The sequence below is a fragment of the Macrotis lagotis genome, chromosome 8 (assembly GCF_037893015.1).
Source record: "Macrotis lagotis isolate mMagLag1 chromosome 8, bilby.v1.9.chrom.fasta, whole genome shotgun sequence".
NCBI classification, from domain to species: Eukaryota; Metazoa; Chordata; class Mammalia; order Peramelemorphia; family Peramelidae; genus Macrotis; species Macrotis lagotis.
Window position 1 is genome coordinate 42308781 of NC_133665.1, and position 19064 is coordinate 42327844.

The 19064-nt window shown below is 34.2% G+C and overlaps 1 protein-coding gene across 3 annotated transcripts in view; it reads right to left on the reverse strand.

Moving 5' to 3' along the window:
- Positions 1 to 19064, reverse strand: part of ERP44 (endoplasmic reticulum protein 44) — a 137964-nt gene that overhangs the window by 21606 nt on the left and 97294 nt on the right. For all 3 annotated transcript variants that reach the window (XM_074196735.1, XM_074196734.1, XM_074196736.1), the window contains exons 9-10: positions 13272 to 13383; positions 11080 to 11221 (exon numbers count right to left, since the gene is read on the reverse strand). In XM_074196735.1, coding sequence (XP_074052836.1) covers positions 11080 to 11221; positions 13272 to 13383 — 254 coding nt within the window. The remainder of the gene's footprint in view (positions 1 to 11079; positions 11222 to 13271; positions 13384 to 19064) is intronic.

The following is a 19064-nucleotide window of genomic DNA, read 5'->3' on the forward strand; positions in this document are numbered from 1 at the left end:
CCACCATTAATATGCTAACAAAATTGAGAACACCAAAGAAATAGAGGAATACCTTCCAAAAGATATAATATTCAAACTACAGAAAAACTGAGATCTTAAATAACCCAACCCAAGAAAAAGAAATAGTTATAAAGGAGGAAAAACTCAAACTTCTAGACGTAAGCTAGAATACTATCAAAGTTTAAAATTAAGAAAAGAATTAAGTTCAAAAATTAAGAAAGAATCCTACTAGAATTCTTTTATGAGACAAATAGAGTCTTAACATCTAAACCAGGGAAAGATAAAATGTAAACAGAAAATTATGGGCCAATATCATTAATAAACATTGACTAAAAAATTTTAAATGAAATCCCATCTAACAAATTAGTTATTTATCCAAGAAATTATTCATTATGACCAAATGGGATTTATACAGATTTGTAAGAAGCAATAATATAAAGAGAAATCCCATTCCAAAAACTATAAAAATATACATACTATATCTCCCAAAGCATACAAAAGGTTTGAATAGTTTCAATTACAGAATGCTCCTAAAAGAATTACAGAAGGGGATAACTAGGTGACACAGTTAACAGTGCCCCAGCCCTGGAGCCAGAAGACCTAGTTCAAATATAAGCTCAAGACATTTGACACTTACTTGGCTGTGGGACCTTGGGTAAGTCACTAAACCACAATCACCCCCCACACACAAATATGTTTAAAAAAAAGAATTAAAGAACAACCTAAATAGCCAGAGGAATATACAGTACTCATGGATAGGCCATACCAATTTAATAAAAATGATAATATTACCAAAATTAATTTACATTTTTAATGTTATTCAGAGTTGCAGACTGAAACTACCTGAAATTGTCACATTGTTTACTATAATAGAAAGACAGGAGTTTAAGTGCCCTCCTTCATATTCTGGCACCACAAAAAAAACTAATTTTATCAGAATATCCTTACTCTACCTGTTGGAAATGTTTTAGTACAGAAGGCATTCACAACTAAAATAGACAAACCATGAAAATGGTTGAAATGAACTGAAGACATAAATATACACTGTGTGCCAAATCTCGCCAGTTTTAGGCTGGCTTCTTTTTTTTTTTTTTTTAGAGGCAATGGGGTTAAGTGGCTTGCTCAAGGCCACATGGCTAGGTAATTATCAAGTGTCTGAGGTTGGATCTGAACCCAGGTACTCTTGACTTCAAGGCCGGTGCTCTATTCACTGTGCCACCTAGCCACCCCATAGGTTGGCTTCTAATATTGCTTTCTGTCAACAATATTCTCAGACGCAAATCACAAAGCATTGCTGATCAGCATAGTATAATCATTAAGAAAGAATATTATCCCTAAGCCTGGAATAGATGAAATAAAAGATGAAATTGAAGAGCTACTAATATCTAAAGGGGAAAAGTTGAAGACTCTAAAGTCAATGAAAATTTTCATTTATTGTAAATTCTAGAAATCACACCTAAAAAGGAAAAAAAATGACAAAAAATCTTAACGTCTCAAATTATTTTGGAAGTGACCATACTCAGACAAATTCAAAAAAGCTTACACCTGTTATAACCATCAAGCATTCTCCTGCAGAATTTGATTGGAAGGATAAAAACATTTCAAGTAAAAATCATAGAAGAAAAAAGTAGAGATAACCAGCTACAGATTTAAGGACAGGCATCAAAAACCATGGTGGAAAAAGCAACTTGAGAAAGTTTTTGAAGTTCTACAGAAAGGCAATGGAAGATTCCATCAGCAGCTAGCTAATAGTCACAATAAAAAACCTATACCCCATGTGGCCAAATTTAAAGCAATATGAGGAAAAGAATATGAAATACATAAAAATATCAGAAATTAGGGAGCCAAGATAGGGACCTGGAGGCAGGAATTTGCAGAAGCTCTTACCTAAAAACACTCCAAATGTCATAAAATTATGACTCTAACCAAATTCTAGAGGGGCAGAACCCACAGAAAGACTGAGTGAAACAATTTTCTGGTTCAAGACAACTTGGAAGATTCGTGGGAAAGGTCTATTCCACCAGGACCAGGGACCAGGGTTTGAAAAAGCCACAGTACAGCATCCCCCCCCCCCCCCCCCCCAGCAAACCTGCTCCAGTCCTCCAAGAACAGCCTGCAGGGCACCTGGGTCCTTGGGGGCACTTGGGTCTGTGGTAGTGGGAGCAGTTTCCTCTTGGCCCAGGGATCATAGGTGGAGGGTCTATGGAAGAACTCTGCCATACCAGAGTGAGCAGGGAAGCCCAAGCTAGTATTGGCCTCAGGGCAGCCCAAGAAACCTATGGAACCATCCAGCAGTTGCTTCCAGAATGTCAGTCGACAGATGGTAAGGGGGTGCGGAGAGACTGCAGAGGTCTCTCTGCTATCCCTGGGACAGGACTCTGCTGCTTTGCTCATACTCAGATCCAAGTCCCAGTCTGGACCACCATACTACCATAGAGGAGGAGGGACCCTCTCACAGTTCCAGGGCAGAGGGGAGGGCCTGTGGTCATCTAGAGACCAGAGCATAGGCCAGAGAGCAGTGAGAGCCTCTCACAAGACACTGGAGGAGTTAGGCTCCCTGGGGGTTGTACCAAAAACCTCTCAAAAATTTGGAAGTACAATACATCTAGTCATAGGCTGAGGAAATGAGCAAACAATAGAAAAAAAAAGAATCTGACCACAGAAAATTACTTTGGTTCCATGGGATCAAAACACATACTCAGAAGATGAGTAAATCAGAGCTTTATCTAAAACCTCCCAAGAAAAATATGAATTGGTCTCAGGCTATGGAAGAGCTCAAAAAAGACTTTGAAAAGCAAGTAAGGGAAGTAGAGAGAAAAACTGAGAAGAGAAACAAGAACTATGCAGGAAAATCATAAAAACCAAATCAACAGCTTGGTCAAGGAGATACAAAAAACACCAAAGAAAATACCATGATAAAAACTAGTTTAGGTCAAATGGAAAAAGCAATCCAAAAGTTCAATGAGGAGAAGAATGCCTTAAAAAATATAATTGGGGGGGGGGGGCTAGATGCATAGTAGTTGGAGCACCAGCCCTGGAGTCAGGGGGATCTGAGTTCAAATCCTGTCTCAGACACTTAATGATTGCCTGGCTGTGTGATTTTGGGCAACCCTATTGCCTTAAATAAATTTTAAAAAAGAAAAAGAAAAAAAAGTAGAAATGGTCAGTTGGAAAAGGAGATACAAAAATCTGTCTGAAGAAAATAACTCCTTCAAGTATAGAATAAAGTTAAAGGAAGCTGATGACTTTGTGAGAAATCAAGAAACAAAACCAACAGAATGAAAAACTAGAAGAAAATGTGAAATATCTCGTTGGAAAAACAATTGACCTAGAAAAAGATCCAGGGTAGATAACTTAAAAATTATTGGGCTACCTGAAAGCCACAACCAGGAAAAGGGCCTAGACTTCATTTTTCTTTTCTTTTTTTTTTAAGGTTTTTTTTGCAAGGCAAAATGAGGTTAAGTGGCTTGTCCAAGGCCACACAGCTAGGTAATTATTAAATGTCTGAGGCAAGATTTGAACTCAAGTACTCCTGACTCCAGGGCTGGTGATCTATCCACTGCGCCACCTAGCCACCTAGACTTCATTTTTCAATAATCCAGCAAAATTGCCCTGAGATTCTAAAAGCAGAGGATAAAACAGAAATTGAGGGAATTCACCAATCACCTCCTGAAAGAGATTTACCTCTAAAAAACTTCCAGGAATATTATAGTCAAATTCCAGAACTTCAAAGTCAAAGAGAAAATATTACAAGCAGCCAGAAAGATACAATTCAACTACCATGGCTCTATAGTTAGGATTACACAGGACTTAGCAGTGACTACATTAAGGGCTCACAGAGCTTGAAATACGATATTCCAGAAGGCAAAAGAACTTGGAATGCAATCGAGAATCAACTACCCAGCAAAACTGAAAAGATGGATATTCAATGAACTAGTGAAATTTCAAAATTTCCTATTTAAAAAAGATCAGAGTTGAACAGAAAGTTTGATCTTCAAGTACAGGACTCAGGAGGAGCATAGAGAGAGTAGATGGGAAGGGCAAATTATAAGAGAATTATTGATGTTGAACTGCTTGTATTCTTGCATGGGAAGAAGATACTGATAACTCATATGAACCTTCTCACTTAATAGAGCAAATGAAGCATATCTAGACAAGGCAGAGGAGAGAGCTGAATATAATGGGATAATAAAGATGGAGTCAATGGGTGAAAAAAGGAATGTATTGGGAGAAAGGGAAAGGAAAGGTAGAATAGTTTACGTAAAAGAGACAAGAAAAAACTTTTACAATGCAGCAGAAGGAGGGAAGGTGAGGGGGGGATGAGTGAGCCTTTATTCTCCTCAGAAGGGGTCCAGAGAGGAAGTAATATATATATATATACACATTCAAAGGTATAGAAATCTACCTTATCCTAGTGGAAAAAGAGAAAAGGGATGGGAGAAGGAGGACAGGGAAGGCGGAGTGGGGTATATAGGTGATAAAAGAGAGGGAAGATCGTGGGAGAGAGTAGTTAGATACAACACACTTCTGAGGAGGGACAGGGAGAAAGAAGAGAGAAAATAGAATAAATGGGATTGGGGAGTACTAATAATAGCAATTGTAGGAAAAGATATTGAAACAACTTCTCTGATGGACTTATGAAAAAGAATGCAATCCATCCCAGAGACAGGGTCAATGGAATCTGAACGCAAACTTTTTTCCCCCCTCTCTCTTCATTTCTCTTGACATTCCTCTATTTTTGGGGGGAGAGGGGGTTTATGTTTACTATCACAACAAGATTATTGTAGTAATGTGAAAATAAATAAATCACTAAAAATACCATATCAGAAATTCTAGATTCCTTTAATCTGCCATTGAAAACCAAAGTCAAAAGTATTCAAAATAGCGGCGGCTAGGTGGCGTAGTGGATAAAAGCACTGGCCCAGGAGTCAGGAGTACCTGGGTTCAAATCCGGTCTCAGACACTTAATAATTACCTAGCTGTGTGGCCTTGGGCAAGCCACTTAACCCCATTTGCCTTGCAAAAACCTAAGAAAAAAAAGTATTCAAAATAGCATAAAGAACAGAATTTCAACATCTATTAAAAATTTTCCCCAGTGGTTTGAAAAATATTGAAATCAAAGGTAAGCACACACACCCTCTAAAAAAGGATGAGGAAAATTTCTGATCATTATCTATATAATTAAAGAATCCAATACAAAAAAAAATGGAAGTTGACTCAAACAAGACAGGGAAAGCTTGCACAATATTACTATAATGAATAATAGAACAGCCAAACAAAACTCCCTACTTGAAACTGTAATTTGATGGCCAAAAACCCTGGAAATCAAGTTGATTCATAAGTTTTGGCTCAAATGCTTTGCAGTGATATCAAAATTACTAGCAAGGCCCCTTTTCCAGTTTCCTTTCAGATGTAAGCCTAATCCCATTTTTCTTAACAGAAGGAATTATGTTACTACTACCTAGTGCCAAATGATGAGAATGAAATAGAGGTAACTTATGTGTTTATGTACTTTATATATAAGCATTCAGTTTGCAGCTAGGAAAAAAAAATCTCTAGGTACACATAAGAAAACACATTGTCTAAGGCACACAAAAAAATGTGTCAAATAGTCCTGGGTATAAATATCAACTTATTACTGATATGGTAATTAATGAATATACTATCACTAAGTCCCACAATATATGGGACATAACACTGAAATACTAAAGGCTGTTAAACAGTTACCTGCTACTAGAATCTTTAAAATGTAACTCAAAATCTATTAACTGACTGTGAAATTAATAATACCTAAGGGTAGAACTAAAAGGTTCCAACACCATGGGCAAGATTCTCACAAATTCAAATGTGTCAACAAAGAACGGTGAAACAAATGGCTGAGTAATGGGGAAATATTTATTTGTGTAAAAGAAGGGATTTATGATAGTAATTCAAGATTGGGTCAGCATTACAACCAGAAATTAAAAAAAAAAGGAACTCATTACACTTAATGAGCTCAGATTTCACGATCAGCATACTTAATTCAATGAAGTGGTAAAAATTACACAATAGTGAATGTAGGCTGCAAAAAGTTAGTACCTATTGAGTACCTAATAAGACATGATCATAACCAGGTGACTAGAATTATATATTAAAAGCTTTCTTTCACAGACTAAAAAATGACAAAATATTCTTGAGAACTTGAACAATAAACTGTGCTAGAACGAGACCATTATTACAGTCCAAACTGCTGTCCATAAAAGAAATGTTTTTAATCAGTTTTACTGCATAAATATAATTTTAAGCTACATAGAACCAAAAAAACCTTTCACAATAAGAAATCAAAATCATCCTATGTGAAAAGACTAAGGTATATATGATCCCTGTCATCTCTTCTGTTCTAGGAATTATATTGATGATGCATTTATTAAGACCAGAAAAGATGGGCTAAATCTTTTATTCAACAACAAGAAAAACATTTATTATATCCACCTAAATAGTAATTCAATACAGTAGGACAAAAAAATCTGAGTAATTGTAGGATAATGATCTATCTCAAAACATTTCTATCTGAACTTCACAGAAAAAGAATGAAATGATGATTACAGGTAATATTTATATATCAGGTAATATTTATATATAATATTTTGAATAAGGAGACTGAGTCTTAGGGAAGTTAAGTGACTTGTCCTTGGTCATACACAGCTATTAACCGTCAAGAGCCAGAATCTCTCATGACCCCAAATCCAGTCACTCCTTCCTCTATGCAATGCTACCTTTTAGTCCCCTTGAGTTTTAGTTACCTCTTCTGTGGAATGGGAATGATATTTATAACACCTTGCTAATGTTGTCATGAGAATCAAATAAGATAAAATCACTTTGCAACCCCAGGGTGCTACAGAAAACAAAATTAATATTATTTTTTGCTCCAAAATGTCAGCCTGCAGCAAAGATCAGATTAAAAATGATTTAATATAAAAAACACTCAAGGCTGAAATCAGGAATGAGAACTTGAAAGTACTGTTTCCATTCTAAAAGACTTGTGATGGAAAAATATATTCACATTCAGAGAAAGAACTATGGAGTTTGAATGCAGACCAAAGTATACTATTTTTCAATTTTTATAATTTGTTTTATGTTCCCCTGGGTTTTCCCCCTTTTGTTCTGATTCTACTTTTACAACCTGACTAATATGGAAATATGTTTGCTACAGTTATACATACATGTATAACCTATTTCAGATTGCTTGTTGTCAAGTGAAGGAAGAAAGGGAAGGAGGAAGAAAATTCTGAAACTCAAAATCTCTGAAAAAATGAATATTGAAACCTATCTTTGCATTTAGTTGGAAAAAGAATAATTTTTTTAAAAAAGAACAACACAAAAAAGAAAGTACTGTTTCTGCTAAAGTTGCTTTTGTGTATGATCAAGTATGGCATAAACAATCCAATGCATTCCTTTCATCTGCCACCTACTGATTATCTTGTACTTATCCCTGAAAAGCATTTCCCAGGACTTCTACAATGGCCAAAAGAAGCCAGTTTTCTCCATTGAGAATTTTCCATATCCTAAGACCATTTATCAATTTAGGAAGCCTCTTTTTTCCTATAAATTTGAATTTGTTTCTTTATATATCTTGGAAATGAGACATTCCCTTTTAATTTTAGCTTTAATAGATTTTTTTGTGCAAAAAAAATTTTAATTTCATGTAATCAGAATGATCCATTTTATCTGCATTGATTGCCTCCATTCCTTGTATGGTAATAAACTTTTCTCCTATTCATAGATCTGATCTTTGTAACAAGGTAAATCAATTTTTTTACCATTATGTTAATTTTCCCAATGATTTTTGTCAACAGTGAGTCCTTATCCTATTAGCTGGAAGCTTTGCATTTATGTAATACAAAGTTTACTTCTGTATGTGTTGGATCTAATTAGTTCCACTAATAATTTTTCTATTTTTTAATGAATAATAAATTTTGAGAATTACTGTTTTGTAATACAGTTTGAGATCTGGCACTGCTAGGCCAGCTTTGCTCCCCTTTCTTTTCTGTGTTTCTTAAGATTTTTCATCTTTTTTTTCCTCCATATGAATTTCATTATCATGTTTTCTAGTACTACAAAGTCATTCTTTGGTAGATTAATGGTATAGCACTGAATGAGTGCTATATAATATCATCATTTTTTATTATATTGGTACATCTTATTCATAAGTAACTAGTATTTTTCCAGTTGTTTATATTTGTATTTCTGTAAACAGTTGTTTGCAGTTTACATACAAGTGAAGTAATTTACGTACCTTTCTTCAGGTGAATAAATCTAGGCTATCTAAAACCATTTGAAAAAATGCTCCAAAACATTATTAATTAGATAAATGAAAATGAAAGCAATTCTGGAGCTCCACCTAATGCTTGCCAGCTGAGCAAAAATGACAAAAAATAGAAAAAAAATGTTGAAAGGTTTATGGGAAAGAAAAGACCCTTAATACCCTTTTGATGGACCAACAAATGGATGCAACCATTCTAGAATATAATTTGGAATTACACACAAAAAGTTACTAAATTATACACAAAAAGTTATTATACACAAAAATTTACATGCCCTTTCATCCAATTATAATCTATACTAAAGAGATCAAAGAAGGAGATAACATTGATAGCAAATATTTTTTATGGTGGTTTAAAAACTGAAAACTAATGAGATATACAGAAACTGAGGAATAGCTGAATAAATTATGATAAATAAATATAATGGACTATAGTTATGTTGTAAGAAATGAGGAGAGATGATTCCCAAAAAACATGGAAAAACTAATTCAGAGGGAAGTAAAAACAGTAAGCAAAAACAGAAGAAATACTATATCAATACTTTATAAAATGAACTATTTTGAGGAATTTTATAAAGTGATGAAGAATGAAATGTATGGTATAATAAGGAGAACAATTTACACAATGTTAACACTGTAAAAACAGCTTTGAAAGCTGTCAAAATTATGATGAACATAAATGACTAATCATGATTCCAAAGGACTAATGCTCAAAGATGTGATGAATTGTGGGTACAGAGGTGATAAATTTCGGGTACAGAATAAGATTTTAGTAAAATTAATTAAATGACAGGAAATCAGGATTTCTGGATTTCAGATTCAGTTATGAATTAAATGAATAAAAAAATTGTTATCCTTTAAAGTAGAAGTCAATATACCTTTCTACTTTTTTATTCACTCAATGTGCAATCTATATCCAGCTGACAATTCTAACAACTTCTGGGTGTTAACGATGTTCTTTTTAGGGGAGATTTTCCCTGGTTACTTGTCTGACCAAAGGAAGGCTTGTCACCCCCATCATTCTTGCTACCAAGAATCAAGGGTAAGTATCCTAAGGGTAAGTATTTATTCTTTGCTTTTTTCCTGTAGGAGTAACAACCTTGCCTTTACACCCTACTTCTTCCTTTAGGCTCAAACCACATCAAAACCTCCAAGAAGGCAGAAGAAACCAGAATGACAAAGTGTAAAAAGCAACTTCACACTAGCAAAGTGAATGACTTTTTACTATTGAAGTAAAAAAAGTCAGTATAAAAGTTATTTTGTAGCATTATCCAAATACTAGAAGTATTTTTACAATAAGTTTTGTCTTTATTACTAATATTATTTGCAGATTTTCCAACTAATTTTTCCAAACAACTATTCCTATAAATGATGAACTTCCTGTAAAATGCACATAATATATATGCTTCCTGAATCAAATGATTTTCCAGTAGGTAAAAGTTATGGCAGTTATAAAGATGATAAGATTTAGAACTGGAAATGATCTTAAAATTGGTTCAGTTTAATCTATTTAAACCATTTTTCATAAGGAGGAACTTCAGGGAGGTTGGTTAAAAGATGTGCACAAGGTCACATGGATGGACAATGACAGAACCTGAGTTTTAACTCCAAACCTGCTGCTTTGTCCATAAAAATAAGAGCTTAGGGTGGCTAGGTGGTGCAGTGGATAAAGCACCGGCCCTGGAGTCAGGAGTACCTGGGTTCAAATCCGGTGTCAAACATTTAATAATTACCTAGCTGTGTGGCCTTGGGCAAGCCACTTAACCCCATTTGCCTTGCAAAAAACTAAAAAAAAAATTTCATAAAAATAAGAGCTTGCCATCACATAATGTGCTAAGGTTTGCCAAAGAGCTTTGAAACAGCTTATTGTGGAACACAAACCTGTGTTCTAATTTTCTTTATTTTTTTTTTTTTTAGGTTTTTTCAAGGCAAATGGGGTTAAGTGGCTTGCCCAAGGCCACACAGCTAGGTAATTACTAAGTGTCTGAGACAGAATTTGAACCCAAGTACTCCTGACTCCAGGGCCAGTACTTTATCCACTGAGCCACCTAGCCGCCCCTCTAATTTTCTTTACAGGTTATCAATATGATAAAAATTAGATCACGTTTTACTTAAAAGAAGGACTTCTTTTATAAAAGAAAAATAATAATAGAATTGAAATCGACAAAGAAAATTTAGAGTTCAATGAGAGATTACCCCTAAGACATCTGAACTAATGATTTCTTGGTCTCTATTTGAAAATTCCAGGAGTTGAGAAGCACATTTCACTTTTAGACAGTTCTAATTATCAAGAAATTTTTCTTAAAATAGTTAAAATCTATCTTACTGCAACTTCCATACACTGTATTTTGTTCCACCTTCTAAAGCCAAACAAAATAAATTTCATCCTTCCACGTGACAACCCTTCCAATATTTGAATTCACCTGCTATTTTTACCCTTTCTCAATTTTCTCTTAAAGTCAAACATCCCCATTTTTTTTCAACTGATCCAGGTATAACAAAATTTTGAGTCCTCTCATCCTGTTTATCCTATCCATCAAACCACACTATAGGAAAAGGGTTTTCTGAAATATCTCTCTGATCATGCTCAATTATAGTGACATTTTGTGTTAAGAGCAACTATCCTGCAAAAATAAAATTCAATGTAATTGACTAGAGAGTCAAAACTATTACTATTTCATTACTATTTCAATATAGAATTATCTAAAAAAAATAAACATTTCATGTTTGTTTTTGATTTCTAACAACAGTGGTGAAAGTTTCAAATGGATACTTACGATAAATCCTTGAAATCTGGAAAGACATACATGTGCCTGAAGCTGTCAATGGCTATTACAGGGCAATCTGCAGGCGTTTTCTGTATATGCAGAAGTGGGTGTCTAAATTTATCACAATCAGCATGTAAAAAGTTTATTGTTCCTTAAAAAGAAATAGTATTTGGAAAAGATTAGAATTATTTGATCTGATATTACTAAAATACTAACATGCTAGTTCAAATATAAACCCACCGTCTAAAATGAGAGCTCTTTGAAAGTAAAAAACTGAGGTATGTGAAGAAAAACAATTCTACAAAATTACCCAAACCACATATGCATATAGAGTAAAAATTGGGTTCTAACCGATGGGAGAATGTGTGGGGACTATAGGGTTGGTTAGGGGTTTTACAGTAGAAATGGACAACAAGCACTCTTAAAATTTTACAGGCACATTTAAGAAACAGAAGGAAAAATAGAATGAGATCTGAAGTTATCGAATACCAGAGCTTCTCACCAAGGACATCAAGTAAAACATAATAACCTATATTCATTTAGATTTGGGGTGAAGTGTGTTGGTGTAATGATGAACATTGGACCCTGGATTAGGAAGAACTGATTTTGAATCCTGGCTTGGATACCCACTAGCTATGTAACCCTGTGTAAATCAGTTAACCTTTGATTTACTTCAGTTTCTTTATCTTTAAAACAGGGGAAATAATGACTCCTATCTGCCAGAGTTGTTGTGATGATAAAATGAGATAATAAATGTTAAATGCTTTGCAAACCTTCAAATACTAAATAAATGTTGGTTACTAATATGTATTTGAACCAATACTGTATTTGGACAAAAAAAATTGATACTGAAATATAAACTCAACATATTTTGGTTATTTAAAGTAATCCAGGAATTGTAAAAAATTAAACATTGTACCTATTTTCCAATGTACCAAGTGAAGCAGTAAAATTTTTACTTAGATTTTTAAGAATGAAATTTATATTTTATCAAAATCACATCATACCTTAAAGAGATTATAATTTGAACATTACAATTCAATGTCCAAAGGACAGAATCCCAATGTCACAAACCAACCAATGAAACCATGACCCACTTTCTCTTCTATACAGGGACCATCATCATCCAATTAGAAATTTTCTCTATTCTATTCCACCTGATAGTCAATTCAAATCAACTCATAGGCAACTACTATGTATGTAGCACTGTGCCATGTTCTTAGAAAAATAGAGAGACAAAGAAAAGCGAACTAACTACAGACTACAAACCCCCCCTTTTTTTGTAAAAATATATTCTATATGCTGACATGAAAGTTCTTAGTTATATTATTGGGGAACTTCAGTAAAAAAAATAAGGAATTAAAGGGGCCATTTGAGGGCTAGAGAAAAGCAGTTAAATTTATCACTTTTTCTCCATTTCCTGCTTCTCTCAGGTTTTGGATCTATGACACTAAAGTCTGGAAGCTAAAGTCAAAGTAATCTGTCAAATGGATACATCTAATCATGGAACTCCTTGCTTAATACTCATCAGTGGGCTAAGACCCTTTCATGTAATATATATAAATACATATTCATATGGAATTTAAGGTTCTACACAATCTGTCTCCAAATTATCTTGCTAGTCTTATTTTCAGATTCTATGCTCTATACAAATTAGACTATACAACATTCTGAATCTCGAGTCTTTTTCTGCCTTCATCCTTTGGTGAAGAATGTTCCCTCAAGACAGGAAATTTCCCAGCCCCAACCTGTAACATCCTTCCTCTCCTTGGAGGTCAGTTCAATTTTCATCTTTTTCATAATTCCCCCTGCCACAACTAATTCTTCTCTTCTTTGACTTTCTCAAACCATTTCCATTTCAGCCCTCCTCTTCATTTCATCATTTCCTAACCTGTATAATTATTATTTATGTACATTTTCCCCTTATTATAAGCTCCTTAAAAGGTAAAGGCTACATTTTTTCTAAATCTTTATAAGCCCAGTACTTAATACAGTCTTTCAGATAAGAGATACTTAAATAAAAGTTTGTTGAATTGAATTGTCAAGAGAATAATTGCTTTTTTATTTCTTCTGTTAATGTTCCCCTCAATTTTCATGCTGAAATTATTCGCTAGATTTTCACATGTAGGTTTTATACCAAATGTTTTTAAACATACCTGAAAAGAATAACAAGGATAAAAGAGAAACCTTAGTTAATCTACCTTTTTCACTTATTAACTGCCGGGCTACTTCGTTTTGGAAAACATCTAAACTCACTGTATCCTCTTTCATGTGGAAAAGTATGAGAAAAGGCAGTCCTTCTTCAGTCAATTCCTGTATAAAGAAGGTATTAAATAAGAATTGTTATACCTATTCATTTAGTTCTATTTATATTCTAGAATATAACAGAATGTAACCACTTAAAAAAGAAACTCAACAAAAGTAGTATGCAATAACAAAAAAAAAATCCTATGAGAAAACAGTCTAAATATAAATATTGATAGCACTGCCCTTAAAACAAGAAGGGCCTAAGTCAATCAAGTTTGTTTCATCTGACATCTAAGAACCATAACAATGCAGACTAAGTCAGAATCATTATTCATTGAGCCTAATATTTTGTAAGAGTATTCTAACAAGAGATCTTCTGTAAAATACTGATATTTTATATTGCTACAACAAAAGGTTAGGGACATACCCCCAAACATTTTTGCGTTCCTTTCATTTGTTATCAATCTGTAAAATATTTTTGAATCCATTTTCATCCAAGTTGCTTCTTCATCTAGTCTGATATTTTCAGATTTGTTGAACATAAATCAGAATGGCAAAAAAAAAAACTGGGGTTAGAAGACTTAAATTTTGTCAAAGACTAGCTGAGTAATTTTGGACATATCATTCACCTTTTCTAGACTGTTTCCTGTTCTCTAAAGGGAAAAGAATTAATCCAAAGATCTTTAATGTTCCTTTCAATGTATGCTTTTATGTTTATACTATCTATACTCTTTAAGTTTCTTTATATTTCAATCATATCTCATGAGTTTTTCCTCTTTTATTGAATTCTTAATAATTATTAGTAATCTTGAAAAACAAGTGGAGTATTAGAAAGTTTTGTGTTTCAATATCTGAAAATAGGGATTCCATTTAAAAGTCTTGTGCATTACTAAAAACATGTTTATTTCTGTCAGTTGCAAGATTTGAATAATTGTTTTTATCAATCAAGAACTTCTCTGTTCAATAAATCAACAAGTATTCCTTGAATTGCTCTACCCCAGATCTGGCACAAATAGTTCATGTGAACAAGTTCATGTAAATTCCTAAGTGCCCATTAGTACAGAGATTATAAAGTAGTATAAAATATGGTCCTTAAGGAATTTATGATCTAGTTAGGGATGTATAAAACAATTAAAATAAAAACTAAGCAACAAACTATGTTGTAACTGAGTAGTAATACATTGGAGTTCAGGAAAAAATGAGATTAGTATGGTTGAGAAAAATTGGTCAAGGCCTTGATGCAGAGACAAAGCCAAGTTTAGTCTTTAAAGATGAGTTTGGTGTAGATAAGAAAGGAGAGAGGCAAAAGTTTTTCCAGGTGGATGGTGATAAAAACAGCAAGCAGAAAGGCTTTGAGAGTTGTCTAAAGCAAAGTGTAATTAAATAATTTTTTCAGGATCACTAATCCTAATAGATGTCAGAAGTGAAATTTGAAACCATATTTTCCTGACTCCAACCTTAGCACTCAATGTACTTCCTGACAGCATGCCTAGTACTAAATCCACTACTACTCAATCTACCTATATCTATTATATATGGATATAAACATATAAAAATAGATACACACATCTTTTTTCTTTTACGGTTTCTTTGGTCTAGGGAATTCCCATGGCAGAAACCAATGAAAGTCAGCAAATGAAAGTTTGTCTCAGAGAACTACCATGGCAATAAAAAGTAAAGTGATTTCCTCAAGGTCATACAACCAATTGTGTCGGAAGTGGGAAAACTCACCTTTTGGCTCCCAGGACAACTCTCTATCTAGAGATACAGTCTGATATCACTCATTCAATCTCAATATCTCTCTCTCTCTCCCTCTCCCTCCCTCTCCCTCTCCCTCCCTCCCTCCCCCCCCCCCTTACACAGAAAACTGCACTTATTTACTAGTCCTTCTCTGGATTACATAAACAATGTCTCATCTACTGGTAGCAGTTTCCTTGGTTCAAAAATAACTACTTGAAAAGTCCTTTCTGGTGGTAGTAGTTGTCGTTCAGTATCAAAGAAGACCGCAACCATCAGTAAAATAATGTTAGGACTTGCACAAAAGATTGATTAATGTGAGGGAACATGTGCAAAGATAGCATTCTTACTATCCTATTACACAAATGAATTCATTTCTAAAATTTCAGAGAAACCAACCAAAATGGGTCAGTTAGGGAAATATGGTACAGCAGTGATGTGGCTTCACAGATTTCTGGTGGGTACACATCAAAAGAGATGTATATAAAATATGGAAGCAAAAGTACTGGTACTTAACCAAGAGCAAATCTAAAACAGTACCATATATATCTGTAAAAATAGCATCACAAAGACTAAAACTCAAAATGAATATAGTTTTTGAAAAGTGAAAAAATTAATAAAATGGGCTTTGAAATCTATTTTTGAAAAGAGAAAAGAAAAAAGGAAAGGGGTCATTTGAGAGCTAGAGTAAAGTGTCTAAATTTAATCACTTTCCCTCCTAAGCTTCCTGCTTCACTCAGGGTCTTACACAATCTGTCTCTAAACTATCTTATAATTAGTTAAACAGATTGCTGCTTGTTAGTTGTCCTTGGATCTCCAAGAAAACCCAAATGACATCACTATGCAATAGTCAAAATACAGTGTGCCCAATTGATCAGACCAATACAAGCTCAGAATGCTCTACCCCAGATCTGGCACAAATAGTTCATGTGAACATTTGGGGTAGATGCTCGAAACTTGTGCATTTTGCATTTTGTTTGAGCTACTTTAATTCTGTTTTGTTTGTTCATATAGCACAACACCTTCTCTGATGAAGGCATGCCATGCTGGGTAATCCTCTGCCAGTGTCTCCCCATGTCATGTAATCAATTCCAACTTTCTTAAGAGAAATGAGTGTCTTTGTATCAGTTTTCCTGACCACCATGTGGGCCCCTGCCCTGTGTGAGTTCTCCATAAAAATCTTCTTTTTGGCAAGTATATTTCAAATAATATGGCCAATCCATCAGAGTTGTGCTCTCTGCAGTGGAGTTTGAGAAAGGACTTCGGTGCCTGTCTATCTTATCCTGCCAGTTGATTTTCACTGACCTCATTACTGTATGTTTGTGAAACCTGGACAGCATACCAGCATCATGACAGGAAAAAGAACTGGTTAAACAGATGGTATTGTGTTAATGACAATAAAGAAAATCAAGCTGTTTGACTATCATTTTGGTTCTAACTTCTTTTTGGGCTCAGGTGCTCCTGAATCCAGGGCCGGTGCTCTGTCCACTTAGCCACCTGGCCATATTTATTATTATTATTATTATTATTATTATTATTATTATTATTATTATTATTTTAATTTTTTCTCTCCCCTTTATTGCTCATGTGGGTCTATATTTTTTTGGGGGGGAAGGGGTATTATGTTTACTCTTAAACAAGAATATTTTAGTAATGTATAAAAAACATTATTTGTACAAAATAAGAATAAACAAAAAATTTAAGATATAATAAAAAAAGAAAAAAAAAGGACCTTCAAATTGGGAGTAGAACAAACATGGTTAACAGTAAATTAGAGGGGCAGTCAGGTGGTGCAGTGGATAGACCAATGGTCCTGAAGTCAGAAGGACCTGAGTTCAAAAACCAGTTCAGATATTTAATACTTACTTAGCTGTGTGACTTTGGGCAAGTCACATAACCCCTATTGCCTTGCAAAAAAAAAAAAAAACAGGAAAAAGTAAACTAGAATCAAAGATTGGTGAGAAGATAGAGAAAGAATACTCAGCAACTGTAAGTTCAAACTTCCTGATGTGGCCAAATGAAACTGCAGGTTGCTCAAATAACTTAAAGATGTGATATGGAAACTGCTGAGGTTAATCTGTGAACTGGGAGAGGTGTGCTATAAGCTTGATGGCAAAATTTTCCTCAATCTTTTTTTTTTTTAAGGAGAAAGAAGGTAGATTCTGCCAGCTATAGCAAAGCACATTTAAAAACAAACTCAGGCTAAATTCTAAAAATTCTGAACAGATGGCTTGTAAGCACAGAAAAAGATAAGTGAAGATCACCAGGACTCTAGAATTCACTAAAAACTTAAGTTATGCCAGACCAAGCTTATTCCTGATTTTGATACATTTACTAGATTGATTAAAAGTCTGAAAATAAACTGAATGCCAAAGATGTCCCCTATCTGGATTTCATCAAGGCTAAGCTATGCATTTTGGAAAAATCTCATGACACTTTATGGACAAGTTTGAAAAAAATGTGGGCACTATACATTTACGTGAATTCATATCTGATTTAATGGCATCCAAAGATGATTTAATGAATCACTGTCTACCTGATAGATCTCTAGTACCGCAAGGTTTTGTTGGTCAGTTCTGCCCTACTCACCATTTTAATCAATGATTTAGATGCCATGTCTTTCAAATGGGAGAAAGACATAAAGCTAAGAATACTAATATGCTGGATGACAGAATCAGAATCCAAAAGACCTTTGATCATATATATTCCTAAATTCTGATAAAAAAAAAAAAAGCTAATTTCAAGCACAGGAAAGTAGAAACAAGATTAGCAGTTCATAGAAAAATACTAGGGTCCAAATTGATCGAAAGCAAAACCTGATTCAACTATATGATGTGGCTGCAATCCTTATCCTCTACTTGTCAGACCATACCTGGAATATGATTTTCAGTTCTGGGTGACACATTTTAAGAGGAACATTGAAAAATTGTAATGTGTGCAAGGAAAGTAAAGCAATATTGTTAAGGATCCTGTCAAGTGAAACAATCTGGGGATGGCAGGAGGTTAGCTCTAGGAAATTACCAGGTTCAACCTTGGAAAGTTCAGGGATGCCAAACAGTAAATATATGGGTTAACTGTGCCTGAGGTTCATCTAACAACAACTCAGGAAAAGGAATGAAGATTCTTCTACCAATATCTTGGATTTCTGAGTATAGTGCTAGATAAGTTTCTGATCTCAACAAAAAACTACCAGGTCAGATCCCTCAGGTTAGGATGGATGGAGTAGTTGAATTTTGATGGAGCTGTCTCCTCAAGGGATATTATTACTAGAGTTTAGGGTATTGTGAGATTGATTATTTTTTTTTGAAGTTTACAATTTCCCCCCCCAATCTCATCCCCCCGCCCCCCGGAAGGCAGTCTGATAGTCTTTACAATTGTTTTCATGCTGTACATTGATCAAAACTGAATGTGTTGTTGTGAGATTCAAATGAAATAACCTACAAAAAAGTTTTATAAAAACTTAAATACAGAAATTCAAGTTATTATAATATTAGAGTAATACAATAAGAAAAGTTGAATTAGATATATAATCTATACGGGAAATGGTAAGAAACATTATAGGATGTGAAAGCAATATTCCATAATGATGAATATGAAGAATTGAGAATAAACAGGAAAGCCTATAAGTAAAAGAGGTTAAAGAAAGCAAAGTAAAAATTAAAAAAAAAACTGCAGCATAACATCAACATGTTTGTCTTTGCTATACGTAAAAAAGTCACTCTCAAATCCACCCTGTGCACTCATGCACTCTCTTAGAATGTTGCTGTTTTTTGCTCTCAGAACAAATCCTCTACCATCTCTACATCTTTCCTGTCTTTGAAGTGTAGCTCAAAGATCATCCCAAATAAGCAACTTATGAAGTGCCTACTGAACTAGGAAATGTTGAAAACAAACCAGTTTGTCCTCAAGAAGCTTATAACTTAGGAAGGAGAAACAGTGTGCACATATGTAGATAAAAATAAAATAATTTGGGGGCTGGAGTGAAGGCATAAGCAGTTGGGAGGGTAGGA